The 14,702-nt window shown below is 55.4% G+C and overlaps 2 protein-coding genes across 2 annotated transcripts; one reads left to right on the top strand and one right to left on the bottom strand.

The window, feature by feature from the left end:
* Positions 1 to 5,407: 5,407 nt before the first annotated feature.
* PNMA8B (PNMA family member 8B) lies at positions 5,408 to 7,540 on the top strand. Its single transcript, XM_057710888.1, is given in 11 exon segments — positions 5,408 to 5,828; positions 5,831 to 5,863; positions 5,866 to 5,937; positions 5,940 to 6,035; positions 6,038 to 6,259; positions 6,262 to 6,564; positions 6,567 to 6,737; positions 6,740 to 6,880; positions 6,883 to 7,007; positions 7,009 to 7,334; positions 7,405 to 7,540. Coding segments are annotated over 11 exon segments (2,046 nt in total).
* Positions 7,541 to 9,714: 2,174 nt separating this feature from the next.
* Positions 9,715 to 12,537, bottom strand: CCDC8 (coiled-coil domain containing 8). The gene has a single exon (XM_057710573.1). It carries the CDS (start codon positions 11,676 to 11,678, stop codon positions 10,311 to 10,313), a length of 1,368 nt encoding a protein of 455 aa, XP_057566556.1. The 5' UTR covers positions 11,679 to 12,537; the 3' UTR covers positions 9,715 to 10,310.
* Between the last annotated feature and the right edge of the window lie 2,165 nt (positions 12,538 to 14,702).

Below are 14,702 nucleotides of genomic sequence, written 5' to 3'. Positions count from 1 at the left end.
CTCATCAGGTATGTCTCACAGGGTCATGAGAGCCACCGTGTCGGGGATGCTGCTCCCGGCTTCCCTGATGCTCAAGCTTATCAAGTCAGGGGGCTCTTTCTCTGTCACCTTCTTCTTGGCTTTGTCCAAAATAGTCACCAGGGCCAAGAACTCCATGGGGACTCTCTACCTCATCCACGTCTCTCTGCAGGGTTTCCTTGCAGCCCTCTGGAGTGTGTGTGTGTGTGTGTGTTTTATATGTAGGAGGGAATAGAGTGGCTCTATCTGTGTGTCAGTGTCAGTCTTCGTGAGTGCAAGTGTGTGTGTGAGCCAGTGTGTGTTGTATGTCGGAGTATATGTGTGTTACAGTGTGCGGGCGTGCAAATGTTTGTAAGTGTGTGAATTAGTGTGTGGTAGTGTGATTGTGGCACAGGCTGACACGAGCCCGATGACACACCTTGAATTGTGCAAACCTCCAACACCAGCCAGTCCCTTCAGTCTGGGGACGGGGAGGGGTGGGTCGCGGGGAGATAGATCTGATGCCCGAACCTGAAGTCTCAGTGTCCGGCCTGGAACCCCCTCCCTCAACACTCTCTCCTCTTCTCAGGGATGTATCAGGTCCCAGAACGGAGGGGAGAGAACAGTGGGGGCTCTGCGCGCAGTAGTTGAAGTTCTGCAGCGCCGCGTGGCGCGGAGCGGGTGTTGGCAGGTGCGGGCTGCGGCGCCCGCATTGACCACGAGGCGGCGCTCCAGGACCGCTACTTAAAGACTCACCTGCGGAGGCGCTGCCACAGCGCTCAGGTGCGCGGGCGAGATAATTTGCTCAAACTGATTCAGCTCTGAAGTGGGGGGGCTCGGGTTCAACACTAACAGCAAGAACAACAACAGCTGTTATTTATATATCTCTTAATACACTCTGGTGATTTAAACGCAAGTTTAGGCGCTCTGTGCATTTTACAGATGAGGAAACAGATTCAGAAAAGGTAACTGACTTGCTCAGTCACACAGAGCTGGATTCTGAGCCCAGGCGAGATGGCTTGACTCAAGTCACGTCCGTGTGAGTCCAGAGTCTGTGACCAGACCCCTTCCTTGCCGTCTTCCCAAACTCTGGGGGGAGGCGAGGGGGAAACTGGGTGTGGAGGAGAGAGGACCGGGGAAGCGGCCAGGATGAGCTGGGGCAGATCATTAGGGGCCCGAGGCACTGGGATGGGAACAGTACACGGTCTTGGGGTTTGCTGTGGTCTCTACGCAAGCTGCCCCATTGCTGTCATGGTCAGCTGTGGGTGATCTGGAAGTGACCGACCACTGATTCTTAACCTCAATAGGACTTGCTGAGTGCTGCAGGGGTTCACTGGGCACGAGCATGCCACAGCCTCTCCCATCTTCCTGCCGATGCTAAGAGAATGTGACCCCCATTTTCAGGGATGTAAATCGAGGCACGGGGATGCTAGTTACCTCCCAAAGCAGTAAGGATGGGATGAGCGTGTGCTGGTTAGTTTTGCTGTGTAACAAACCACTCTAAACTCAGTGGCATAAAATAAAACATGTTTGATTATGTTCATGGAGTCTGTAGGTCAGCATAAAGAAAGGGCATGGTGGAGATGGCTTTTCTCAGTTCCGCAATGTCTGGTGCCTTAGCTGGGGTGACTCCAGTGTCTAAGGTCTGGAATCATCTGGAAGCTTCATCAGTCATGTCTGGTGCCTGGTCTGGGCTGACTTGAAGACTAGGCTTAGCTGGAGATGGTAACTTGAGCACCTCCATGGTCTCTCCGTGTGAGTTGGGCTTCCTCACAGCATGGAATGCCCTGGGAGGGAGATCTCAAGAGCAAATATTCCAAGAGAACTGGGCAAGAGCCCTTTATAACTGACCTTGGGAGACACATAGCATCACTTTTGCCATACTTGTCGAGGCATCCACAAGCTTGACCAGATTCAGATTCAAGAAGAGGGGATGCAGACCCCACTTCTAGATGGGGGTCGAAGAACTTGTAGCCATGCTTTAAAACTATCATCAGTATCTCTCCCTGGAGCAGTGGACAGTAAAAAAGTAAAATGTGATGAATGCCCATCTTGCAGCCCCACTCAGCCTGTGGAATTACAGACAAGATACATAACTGGGATTGCTCTGAGATACGTTACCACCGGGTGCTAAAAAAAGTGGGAAACATTAGGGAGTTCGAGATTGACATGTACATACTGCTATATTTAAAATGGATAACCAACAAGGACCTACTGTATAAAACAGGGAACTCTGCTCAATATTATGTAACAATCTAAATGGGAAAAGAATTTGAAAAAGAATAGATACAGGAATATGTATAACTGAATCACTTTGCTGTACACGTGAAACTATCACAACATTGTTAATCAACCATACTCCAATATAAAATAAAAAGTTTTTAAAACAAAAGGAGGTAGATACTATACAATGAATCATGCAAATATAGCATAAAAGCCTCCAAAGAGCAATGCACATTTTGCAAGAACACATGAAAATAAAAGGATAGACATGAAAAACTACAAAGTGAAAAGTGTTGTCCAGTGCAGGGGAGGAATGGAAGGACGGGTGAGGATCAAATGTCATTTTAAAGACATAGAGGCAGGTGGAATTGACAGCTCCTTGGATGTAAATGTCTTGAAAGACATGCCAGCCACCATGATCTAGACACAAGGGAGAGAAATGAATTTTGCTTTGAGGATGTGCTGATGTGGTTTCCCTGGCAACTATTGGAGAGAGGGGCTGAAGAGAGGGGAGCAGAAAGCAGAGTGAGGACAAACAGGCAGTGAACTTCACTCCCACAATTCAATTATACCCCGCAGGGGGAAACACCAACCCCCAATAATCATTTCCTTGTTTGGGAGCCCTAGGGAACACTGTGTTGTAATTTCTAACTCAGCGGTTCTGTAACTATTGTTCTCAAGACCTTTTACATTATTAAAAATGATCAAGGGCCCCAAGGAGCTTTTGTTTCTGTGGGTTCAGTCTGTTGATATTTAACATTTGAAGAATGTCAAATGAGAAATTAGAAATATTTACTTATAAACTCTTTTAAAAACAGCAATAACAAACATATATCACATATTCACCCAAATTACAAATATATAGCTATATTTTCCAAAACAAAAACAAATTGAGAAGAGTGGCATTGTTTTATGTTTTTGGAAATCTCTTTCCTGTCTGACTCAACAGAAGATGGTTTTTCATACCTGCTTCTGCATTTGCTCAGCTGCAATATCTCACGTCATGTTGCCTCTAGAAAATTCCACTGAACACTTGTGAGAGAATGACAGTGAAAGAGACATAGTGGTTTAGCATTATTAGGACAATGGCTTTGATCTCATGGATCCCCTGAAATGTCCTTGAGGTTCCCTAGGGGCCCCTGGACCACACTTCGGGAACCTCTGCTCCAATAGTGCTACCCTATGTAACAAGCAGGCTCACTGTTTGTCCTCAAACACAGGGAGAGGGGAGAAGAATTTTGCAAAACATTTGATATACTCTTTTCTTCCAACTGTTTCCATGGCAACCTTGGAGGCAGTGGCAAGGCCTGTCACTGGTCCCAGCTCTTTCCAAGAGGGGATCATAATTCCAGGACCAATGTCCAGAGAGGGGCTGGGCAGGACTTGTTGGGGTTCCCAAACTTTTTTTTTTCCTTTTGGCTGCATTGGGTCTTCATTGCTGTGCGCAGGCTTTCTCTAGTTGTGGCAAGCGGGGACTACTCTTCATTGTGGTGTGTGGGCTTCTCAGTGCGATGGCTTCTGTTATTGCTGAAGCATGGGCTCTAGGCGTGGTCTTCAGTAGTTGGGGCGCAAGGGCTCAGTAGTTGTGACCCACTGGCTTAGTTGCTCTGCTGCATGTGGGATCTTCCCGGACCAGGGATCGAACACGCATCCCCTGCACTGGCAGGCGGATTCCTAACCACTGCGCAACCAGGGACATCTAATGATAAGTTCTCATGAAAGAATTCCTATGGAGCACCAATTCTGGGCCAGCCTCCGTTCCAAGGGCTTTCATGGGTCATCCCCTTAAATCCCCATAAGGACCCTGTGAAGTAGGGTTAATGGTTATCCCCATGTCACAGAGGAGCAAACCGAGGCAAAGAGAAGCCCAGGAACTTTCCCAGAGTCACAGCGAGGGCAGCTAGCAGCAGTAGAAACCCAACAGCTGGGCCACAGCGCCTGATTGACATAGAGTTGGGGTAGGGGAGTGGGGACAGTTTACAGAGGATGGTGAAGCTGATGTGTGTTTAGAGTAGGTATGAAAGTCGCCTGTCAGGGCCTGTGGACCCAGTGAGGGGGAATGCCTTCTTGTGGAATTCGTGTCTGATCTCACTGATGATCATCCGCATAGAGAACCCGTATACAGAAACACACGGTTAATTGTACGTGCATCGTTGTAACTACAGAAACATTTGCAAGAGCGTACCCCATCAGCGAAGGCTGTGGACCCCAAATGATGCCCGTACCTCACAGCTGAGGCCTGTGCACCCTTACTGAAGCTCGCCGTCCCCACTGAGTGAAGCCAGAGGCCTTTTATTTTATTTCATTTTTTTAGCCGCGCCGCGAGGCTTGCGGGGGATCTTAGTTCCCATCCGGAGGTCGAACCGGTGTCCCCTGCAATGGAAGCACGAAGTCTTAACCACTGAACCGCCAAGGAATTTCGCCCCCACCCCCACCAGGCCCTTGATTTTTGTCTCTGTATCTTGAACTCCACCTACACCGTGACAGGGAATTACAACCCTGCAGGATGCCGGTCCTCTAGCGAAAGAAGGCCTCTAACCCCGGAAGGAGGTCGGGTCTCCTTGACTGCTGTCTCGACCCCTGTGAATATGGCCTGCTGCGAGCTCATCACTGATGGGGATCCTAACCGCTGAGTCTTTCTTTCCTTGGGACCATCTAGGGCCAGCTCCTCAGACCCCAGCAACGCGGATCCCAGCTCCAGGCCTCAGCGTTGCCATGGAGACGGGGCCCGGCTGGGAGGAGGGGCGAGCCTGTGTGCGCAGGCGCGGGACCGACCGGCCCCAGATGCTGCGGAACTGCTGAGGTTGAGCCGAGGGTGCAAGGCCATACCCGGCCCGAGCCCCGCGAGCGCGGCGCCAGTCCCCTCGCGACTCTAGGTGCCCGGGCGCCGCCGTGTCACTCACCTTCTGTTAGGGACAAAGGGCGGAGCGGCTGGGCCGGTACACACCTGGGTTTGACACGTAAGCTCCCTGCGGATCCTAGGACCCCGGTGAGGAGCGGGCGCCTCGGCAAAGGCCGCTGCGTCAGCCTCCCCAGGGGCAGCGGGAGCCCGAGCCTTGCCACATTCACCTGAACCTGAACTCCAAGTCCCGTGGCGCTGTTCCAGGGTGCAATTTGCACAGGGCACCGCAGCTCATGTCCGCCTCGGGCTCCCTCCTGCTCTGCGACCAGCGCCAGCGGTGGCACCATGGCCACGAGCCTTTTGTGGGACTGGTGCAGGGGGCTGGCCGTGGACGTGCACCAGGAGCTCCTGGTCACCGGCATCCCGGAGGACCTGGAGCAGGCAACCATCGAAACCGTCCTGCAGCCGGTCTTCTTGACCCTGGGCACGTTCCGGCTGCGGAACAGGAGGGCTGTGAGGGACGAGAAGGCCAAGGCCGCTCTGACGGAGTTTGTGGAGGACATTAATCATAACGCCACCCCCTGGGAGGTCCCGGGCAAGGACGGCGTCTAGAGGGTTCTGCGCAGAGGACAACAGAGCCCTGAGGCAGATGAATGAAAAGCCCCACAGGCCGCAGTGACCAGGGCCCCCGAGGACACGCCCACCCCTCCTGCTTCAGAGACCCAGGCTCTGGGGTTGGAGCCGGTGGTGAGGGTGGCTGGCCCTCTGCTGGTGCAGCCAAAGATGCTAGGAGGGGCCGTCGGATCGCAGAAACAGAACCAGCGGCAGCAGGCTGACCCAGAAGGGCAAGAAAAAGGGCCTTGGAGGGCGGCCATCCCGTCGGGGAAGCGGGAGTCCGAAGACTCTTCCAACGAGAGCCTGGGCATCCTGATCGAGGAGATGGACGAGGAGGACTTGAGCAGGAATGACGATCAGAGTACGCCACACTGCAGGCCTCTGCGAGGGAGATCCTTAGAAAGTGGGCCCTCCAGAGCGAAGGAGATGATGGAGACGGTCCCCGCGAGTTCTTGGCCCTGGCAAGGTGACGGACAAAGCCAAGAAGAGGGAGATGGAGAAAGATCCCCCCTGGGGCCGAGTCGATCAGCCTGAACATCAAAAAAGGCCGGGGCGAAATCCCAGACTTAGTGGCCCTACTCAGTGAGACACGTCGGACGAAGAGACCCTGGGCAGCGACGCCTCCCAAAGAGAATCTCAGGAAAACGGGGACCAAGAAAAAGAGGGGGTAGACAATGCCATTTGTGGCTTATACAGACTCCGAGAACCCCTCCGCCGGGGGACGAGATGTTTGAAAATCGCTTCTGTGATCTGGTCGCTGGGCTGGAGCAACAAGAAAGACAAGAAAGATGCCCTGCCCGAGGTCTCATACGTCAGGGCCAAGGACACTTCCGAAACCCGCGTGAAGGTGGAGGAGGCAGGCAGCCAGGTGGGCGCCGTGGTCCTGAGGAGGCCAACGACGACGGGCACCTGCGGGGATGCATCTCCACCATGGCTGAGCCCCAGACCCCCTCCAAGGGGAAGAAGGCTCCCCGCGGCCCGCGGGCGGGCTGGGGTGAGGACGAGGAAGATGAGGTTGGCCTCCTGGAGCTGGTGGCGCTCCTGGCGCTCCAGGACGTGACTAGGTGATGGAGGAAGAAAAGGAAAAGGCCTGGGAGGACGGGAGGTTTAAATGCGCCAAAGGCAACCTGGGGGAGGTCTTGGCGCTGCTGGCGGCCTGCGGGGACAGGGAGTCGGAGGAGGCGTCGGAGGGGGCTTCGGCCCAGGCTCGGAGGAGGCGTCGGAGGACGCGGAGAGCGAGGAGTCGGAGCCCGAGGACCCGGCGTCCAGGAAGCCCCGGGTCAAGCGGGCCTGCACGGCCTGCAGGGCCCTGGGTCCCGGCGGGCGGGGCGGTGGCTCCTGCCCCGTCGGGGACCCGCAAAACCCTAGGGGGATGCGGCGGCCCCGGCGGGCAGGACATCGTTCCCGAGACGAAAGCCCAGGACGAGGCGGCGGGAAGCAAGAAGGGGCGCGCGGGCGCCGGGAGGCAGGCCAAGGCCGGCCAGCCCGGGGCTCAGCCGCTGGCCCGCTCCAAGTCCGCGCGTGGGAAGAAAGGTGGTCTGGGCAGGAGACTGCCCCGCAAGAACTTTAGGGTCACGGCGAGGCTACAGCTGCGGGTGGGGCCCCAGCTCCCAGCTCGCGCCAGCCTCCCCGCCGCTGAGGTGGCTTCCTCTGAACCGTGCGCTTGGGTCTCAGCTGTGCGCCCGCCCACCGCTCGCTCCCAAAATCTTTCGGTCCCTCCTTTGCAGGTGGCTCCAGCGATCCCTATGGAAGAAGGAAGAGCATAACGGGCGCCCGCGGAGGCAGCGGCCTCAGGTGATGGGAAGGTCTCAGGACCCACCCAGCGGGATTGGCTTCGGGGCACCCGGGGTAACACAGGCGTGAGCGTGTCCGTGGACCCCTGGCACCAGGGGAGGCCAGCAGTGCCAGTGAATTCTTTCTGGCTGTCTGTGGAACCCTGATCCCTTCCAGACGTATGCTTCTGGCCGTCCTCTGTGTGCCCGTCATCCACCCCAATCTGATGGGTGTTGGGCTGTGATGGAGGCTCCGCCACCCACCCGGGCAGAGGTGTCTGGCGGCGGTAGCTGAGGCAGAAGAAGGCTGAATCTCCCTGCTGGGGGAGGAGACGATTCCAGGAAGAGAAGCCTGAGAGGCAGAGGGGGTGCTCCTGGGGAGGGGAGAAGAGGTGGGGGAAGGAAAGGGAGGTGTGGGGACCTGCTGCCCAGGAGCAGGGGAGGAGGGGAAGGAAGAGAGGGAAAGACCCACACCAACCCTGCCCATCTGAAGTGCAGGTGGTACAAATGCACCAGCTCCTCAAGGCCAAGGCCACCTGCGGGTGTCCACAAACTGAACCTGTCACTTAACCTGCAGTGTTTTTTAAAAAATGAGAATTACTCGCAACACTTTCAATTTGGGACAATTCACATACAGAGTGTTGGCTTTCCTCTGCAGTACCAGGCAATGCTCCTCCCGTGGGCCCGTGGCTCCCCCTGGATGTCCCATCAGCTGCCCCCCAGCCCCCACACCTCCATGGGCTGACTGTCCCTTCAGCGCTTAATGGGAAGGGTGAAGCCTGTGGATGCCGGAGGGAAGCTCACTCAGGAGGCAGGAACAGCCCGTGCAAAAGCCCCGAGCCAGGGCTGTGGTGATCGGGGTTTATTCACGTGTAGCCCTTGACCCCTCAGGTGCCAGGATTCCCTGATGGACATAGGGGAGACCGTGTCTCCAAAACAGGCCACCTGCCTTCACGGAGGTGGCTGTCTATTTGGATTCCACGTGACTGGAGTTTAGATTGTGGGTGTGGAGGGGTCCCTGGTGTCGGGGCGTGCAGACAGGCCGGAAGCGCACCCCCCCTCCCCTTCTTGGGACCTCTGGGAGGAAGCTGTCCCACCCCTCGGTCGGCTCAAACGGAGACAGTGGCTCCCTGAGACTCCCGGCGATGTGGCCTGGTCCTGGACCCGCCTGGAAGAAGAAGCCAGGGCTCCAGAAACAGAAAACAAGCAGGCTGCCCACGAAGCCCCGCCCCAACACAGGACGCTCCGCCCCCTCCGCCCCCCAACTAAGCCTGCGGAGGCAGCGCGAACTCAGGCGACTTGTCGTGGCCCGTTTTTCCACCAGGTGGCGTTCCAAGACGGATGGTTAAAATCAAGGGCACAATGGCCCTTCTTGAGCTCTAAAGGTGCGTGGGGGCACCGGTCCACCGCCTTGAAACTTCAAAGCTCCGCCTGTTTTTTGAACGCCCGGCTGCTGAAAGTGGACTTTCCTGTAAGGCAGCAGTTCTCAAAGTAAGGTCCTGAAAGCAGCTGCGTCCACATCTCCTGGGAACTTCTTATGAACGCATATTCCCGTCCCCATCCCCGCTGCCCCAGCCCTACAGACCTACTGAATCAGGTCTAAGGAGCTCAGGCCAGGACTGCAGCCAGCCAGGAGGACCCAGCTAGCCTTCAGACCTCCCTTCAAGAATTCCCTTTTCTCCTGCCTGTATCAAGGCTGGGGCATGGTCATTTGCTGTCTGTTTTTCTGCCTGTGAGGTTGGATGGGGGGAACACAAAACAACAGAAAGATGTCCCCCAGCTCCCAAGGCGTGTAGCAACCCCATGTCTCCCGATTATAAGGGCCAGTCACGGTATACTGCTCACTAGCACAGCAGAATCCACCTTTTGCCCTGTTCCTATTGCAACGAATTTTTTTCAATGTGTCCCGCAGCCAAGCTGCCCCAGGAGATGTTTGTGGGGCTTGATCAAAGCAGATTCCTTGGCTGCACAGCCTGCTCTAGCAATTCATAGCTCTGGCATGAAGGGCTCAGAATGAGCGTTTTGGATACGTTTCCCAGATGATTCTTCTGTACTTGGTAACCAAGATGGGACAAAGCATGTAAATGGCAGGCCCTGGACCCGCCAAGCCTGCAGAGCCCAGGGCTGTGGGGATGGCAAGAAAAGTGACTTACACACAGGTCGCCATCATGGAGGGTGAAAGTGGAGGGGACACAAGGGCATGACAAAAATCACCCTGGAGCATTCTTCAGGTGCAGAGTCCAGAGCCAAGAAATAAGTTTGTAAACACTTTTATTTGCATGTCAACCTGCGTCCTCTTTTTAAGTTCCAGGAGGCAGTGAGTGTAACTGTGCAAGCGAAAGGGCGAAGAAAAAGAGGAAGAGGAAAGAATTTCTCCCCTGCCTCTCTCCCTTTTTCAAGCTGAGCACCTAGAGTTGAATCTGAGAAAGTTAAAATCATGGGTGATGCAACCCCTTTGTATGGGTTTCTTTATTTACATTCCTTGGGTTACTATAAAGGGTCTGTATTTAAAACAAAAAAACCCAAAAAACAACGCATGGGGAATTCCTTGGCAGTCCAGTGATTAGGATTTGGCATTTTCACTGCCAGCCTGGGTTCAATCCCTGGTCAGGGAACTAAGATTCCGCAAGCCGCATAGTGCGGCAGAAAAAGAAATCAATGCGTGAAAGATACAATTTTAACAAGAAAATCAAGAGGGGTGTTAGGTGGAGATGTGCGGGGGACTACCAGGCCCTCGCTCTACCTCCATTTTCAAGTGTGGACACAGAGCATCTCTGTCCACGTGTGGGAGTTAGGACGCGCCCTGAGTGGCCCAGACTGTGGCAGGTGGTGAGGTCCTCTGTGGTCCCCCTGCCCTCACCTCACAGCTGGTCTTCTTGCTCTCCATGCTCTGCCTCTGCTCTGGCCTCAGCCCTCAGGACCCTGAGGCTCCTGGCCTCGCCTGCCCTGGGGACTCTCTTGGGCAGGGTGGGCAACCGTGGAGTGTGCCAGAAGGCTCTCCGGCGCTTTCGAAACCATGAAAAACGCCCAGGGGTCTGGAATCTCACTGTCTTGACCTGTTTCCGGGTCCTGGCTCCTGGGGCCACCCCTGGGGCCCTACAGGAAGCTGAGGATTCAGCTGGGGTCTCTGCCCTCTGATTACATGCAGCTTCTGCCCCTTCGTCAGATACAGCCTCTGCCCCATCAGATATAGCTTCTGCTCCCTGGACAGCTGGGGCCTCTGCCCTCTGATTATTTGCATCCTCTACCCTCTGGTCAGCTGGGACCTCTGCCCTCTGATTGCCCAGAGCCTCTGCCCCCTGGACAGCTATGGCCTCTGCCCTTTGATTATCTACATCTTCCACCCTCTGATTACCTACAGCCTCTGCCCCCCGGGCTCTGGCTGCTGCGTCCTCCCTCCTGCGAAGCCGGAAGGAGGCCCAGTTGATCTTGGGCCTCCACTGTCTTGGGGGGGTCTCAGGTACCCGCCCACCTCCTGCATCTCCCACATTATCCCCCAGACTGGCGCTGCCTGGCACCGACGTGCCATCCCGCTCCACCCTGGTAGGGGCCTGCCGGGCCTCGCCCTCCCCTGGGCTGGACCGAGGTGCCCAGCCCTTCACCCTCCGCTTCAGCTTCCCCCAGGACACCTGGCTGACATAGTCCCGCCACCTGTCTGCTTTGGACAGATGGGGCCCCGGGTTGTCCTCAAACATGGGCACTGGCAGGTTCACCCGGCGGCGGGCTGGCGGCTCGCTGGGCTTCTTCTCCCCTCGCCGGAGGAAGGCCTCCACCAGTTCCTCATCATCCTCGCTCTCCAGGTCGCTCCCAAGGAATTTGCTGCCCAGGTAACTAACGGGCATTTTGCGCACCTTCCTGCCACGCCCTGTGCCTTTGTGGCCCTTGTCTCGGGAGGTCTCAAAGTCGCTTAAGTCGCTGTCACTGGCGTTGCTGCTGTCGTAAGTGCCCACGACCAGCCGGGGAGGTGGGGTCACCATCTGCTGGACTCTCCTCCTCACCAGGGGCTCTTTGGGTTTTCTGGGGGGCTGGGGTGGATGCGGGGTGCTCTTCTCAATGATGCGGGCCACATCCTCTAGGGTGCGGCCTTCTTCCTCCAGGAACTGGATCAACCGCTCCCGAAATTCCGCCTCCTTGGTGGCGGGTTTAGAGATGACCCTCCAGACGCCTCCCGCCAGCCTGACCTCGCGGGGGATAAGCAAATAGTCCACGTCCTCCCCGATCTGCAGCATCCCCACCGTGGAGTCCTCCTCCCGGCGGAACACCTTGCCAATCTTCTTAAAGGTCCCCACGGGCTTCAAGGCTTCCACGAGGACGTCCAAATCCACATCTTTGCAGACGTCGGGAACGCTCCAAAGGATCAGGCAGTCGGGGGACGGGAGGAAGCCCCAGGGGAACCAGCCCCCCACATGGCTTTTCTCAAGGGTCTTTAAGATCTCCAGGGTGAAATCTAGGGTGGGGGCAATGAGCCCAAACGCCCCGAGTCTTGGAGGTGAGGATGGGGTTTTGGCCGCGCTGCCCCGAGAGTCTCACCTCCCAATTTCTCTGCCTGCAACAAGTCTGGTCTTGATCAAGTCCCGCTCCCCTCAAGAACTGGTGGGACTCAATTTCCAGGATGCTTCCGTGAGCCGAGCTGAGGTCAGTCTTAAGGCTCCAAGCCCATCGCAAGCTGCAAACGGGGCGTCCTGGCTCCAACTGCGGTGCAGCACGGGCTGCCCGGTGGCTCTTCCTGTTCTAGGGACGTGCCTGGAACTTGGGAGAGGACTTCGCAGACAAAGACGGCTCAGCCGCGGCTATTCAATATGGCCGAGGCGCTTGGAGGCCGCAGCCCAGCTCCCCAGGAGGGTCCCCCTCTCCTAGGCAGGCTGCCACCCCCGGCCAAGCTGACCTTGCCGCACCTACCGCCTCCCAGGCCGCGCGCTCAATGCCGAGGAGCGCGCGCGCGTGCGCGCGGGCAGGAAGTTCCTCCTCGCCTTGCCCCAGCATGAGGCCCACCTTCCCCCTTCTCATCTTACACTCCCGGACTCGGGAAGACTGACAAGGGGGCTGTCCACTCCCTTCGGGGCGCCCTCGCTCCCCTCCCCCACAGGGGTGTGGCCGCGCCCCGGGCCTCTCGGGGGCCCTGGTTTCCCAGCTGAACGCCCGCGCCAAAGCCGAAGCCCACGTCAGCACCTCACCCCAGACAAGGCAGCCGCTCCCAAATCTGCCATCCTAAACGTGCGGGTTCCAGCCAAACCCTGAAGGTGGGCGTGCTAATGGGACAGCCCCTTTGCAAACCCTGGGCACTGTATATTATTATTTTAAAATCAAGTGACTTTTGGTACCAACACTTCCTACCTATATACCCAGATGTGTGTGTGGGGGTGGAGAACCTGAAACCAGGGTCTTATCTCATCAGCCCCACTATGGGGCTTGGCACACAGTAGGTGCCCAAGAAACATTTTTGAGTGGGTGAATGTGTTCCCGACCAGGGTTCTTGGCCTCCTTAATCAATAGAAATTGATCAGAGATCAGACAAGAAATTCAGGCAAGGCTTTGTTGGGGCCACCGCTGGTGCAGCAGAGGGAAATAAGAACAAATAACAGGTTTCCTTGCTTGCTTGCTTGCTTCCTGAGGGGCAGGGCAGCTTTTTTTTCTTATATGGGGTGGGGGGTAGGGGTGTGTTTTGGGGGGGGGCAGCGGAAGGGGTGGCTTCGGTGGTTTGCCCACCCCTTAGGTGGTGTAGTGTGCAGGGGGCATGCGCAGTACCCTGCTTTTCCTCCTGACCCCTTGCTCTTGCTCCAGGCTCTTCAAAAGTGGCAGCTGGGTTTTTTGGTGTCTTGTATCTTTTGTCCAGAATTCGCCCTAACCGTGCATGCATGCCTGCAGTTACTTTTAGTCCCATATGGTTTCCTTGTATTTTGTTGCTCCAGGAGAGGTGTGTCCAGGTGCAAGCTTTGCAGCACTGCAGCAAAGGGCCCGCGGTCCCAGCCTGTCTCAAATGAACCTAACTGTTCAGTAGTAGCAACTGACTAAACTGTATAGCTCTGTTCTTCTAGTGACATACTAGGCAGCTATGAAAAAAAGAGGTGATGGAGAATAGCCACCTTTTATAGAGCACTTCCTATGAACTAGGCATCATTTTAAGTGCTCTCTGTAACAGGGAAGAGCCAATGCTGACTCCACGTTGGTTGGATCTGTTTCTTTACTTTAATCTTTGCTTCCCGTTGCTCCCGTTGGCTAAAAAGACACTGTCAGTACCTAATGGCCTGCCTAGGGGAACCCTGCCCCTCAGCTTGAATGTTAAACCAAAGTGCCTTTGTTCAGGGAAGCATCCTGACCCTTTGTGCACCTGTGAATGGCTTCAACAAAGGAGAAATTAACACATCCCCTCCTGGAGGCTGACCATTCCAGGAGATATTTGCAAGACTTATAGCCTTTTTACTTTACTTCTTCACCTCCTCCCTGTCTCAGTTCTATAAAAGAACCTGGCATCCAAACCCGGACAAGATGGTCTTTTTGAGATGCTAGCCTGCCATCTTCTCCATCTGCTGGCTTTCTGAATCAAGTCGCTATTCCCTGCTCCAGCACCCCGTCTCCTAATTTATTGGCCTGTCGTGCAGTGAGCAGGGCGAGCTTTGACTCAGTATCACTCTCTATGAATCAACCCATGAAATACTCACCAAAACATTATGAGATAGGTAATATGATGATCATTCCCATTTTATAGCTGAGGAAATAAAATCACTTGCTCAAGGTCACATGGGCAGGAAAGATTGGAACCTGGATTTGAATCTGAAACAGTCTACGTGTGAGTGTGCGCGCATGTGTAGGCCAAAGGGCCTAGGGGCGCACGTTTACTTATCACATGTACAAGTACCACCAAAGTGGCTGTGTCTGGGGAGGCAGACTGGGGACCCCCAGAGGTGGCAGAGACATGTACTTTTCACTATATATCCTTTGGGATTGCTTAGATTTTTAGCAAGAGAAAATTAAGGGAATTCCCTGGCGGTCCAGTGGTTTGGACTCCGCGCTTTCACTGCCTAGGGCGCGGAGTTCAATCCCTGGTCAGGGAACTAAGATCCCACAAGTCCTGTGGCGTGGCCCAAAAAAGAAAAATGTGTTCATTAAAATAAGTTAAATTGAATGTTCTCTGACTCCACCACCGAGATGGTGGGTCAGGATCCCTGGGACATAGGGACCAGGATTTGCAAAACTTCCCAGGTAACTCTGAGGCCCACGAAGCCCTCCAAATCTCCCCACTTCCCTCTGTCTTC

The sequence above is a fragment of the Hippopotamus amphibius genome, chromosome 16 (genome assembly GCF_030028045.1).
Source record: "Hippopotamus amphibius kiboko isolate mHipAmp2 chromosome 16, mHipAmp2.hap2, whole genome shotgun sequence".
Taxonomy (NCBI): Eukaryota; Metazoa; Chordata; class Mammalia; order Artiodactyla; family Hippopotamidae; genus Hippopotamus; species Hippopotamus amphibius.
This window is presented reverse-complemented; position numbering and strand designations above follow the sequence as displayed.

Excerpts from the sequence above, each read along its gene's own strand:
- CCDC8 (XM_057710573.1), bottom strand. The coding sequence starts at position 11,678 with ATGCTGCAGATCGGGGAGGACGTGGACTATTTGCTTATCCCCCGCGAG.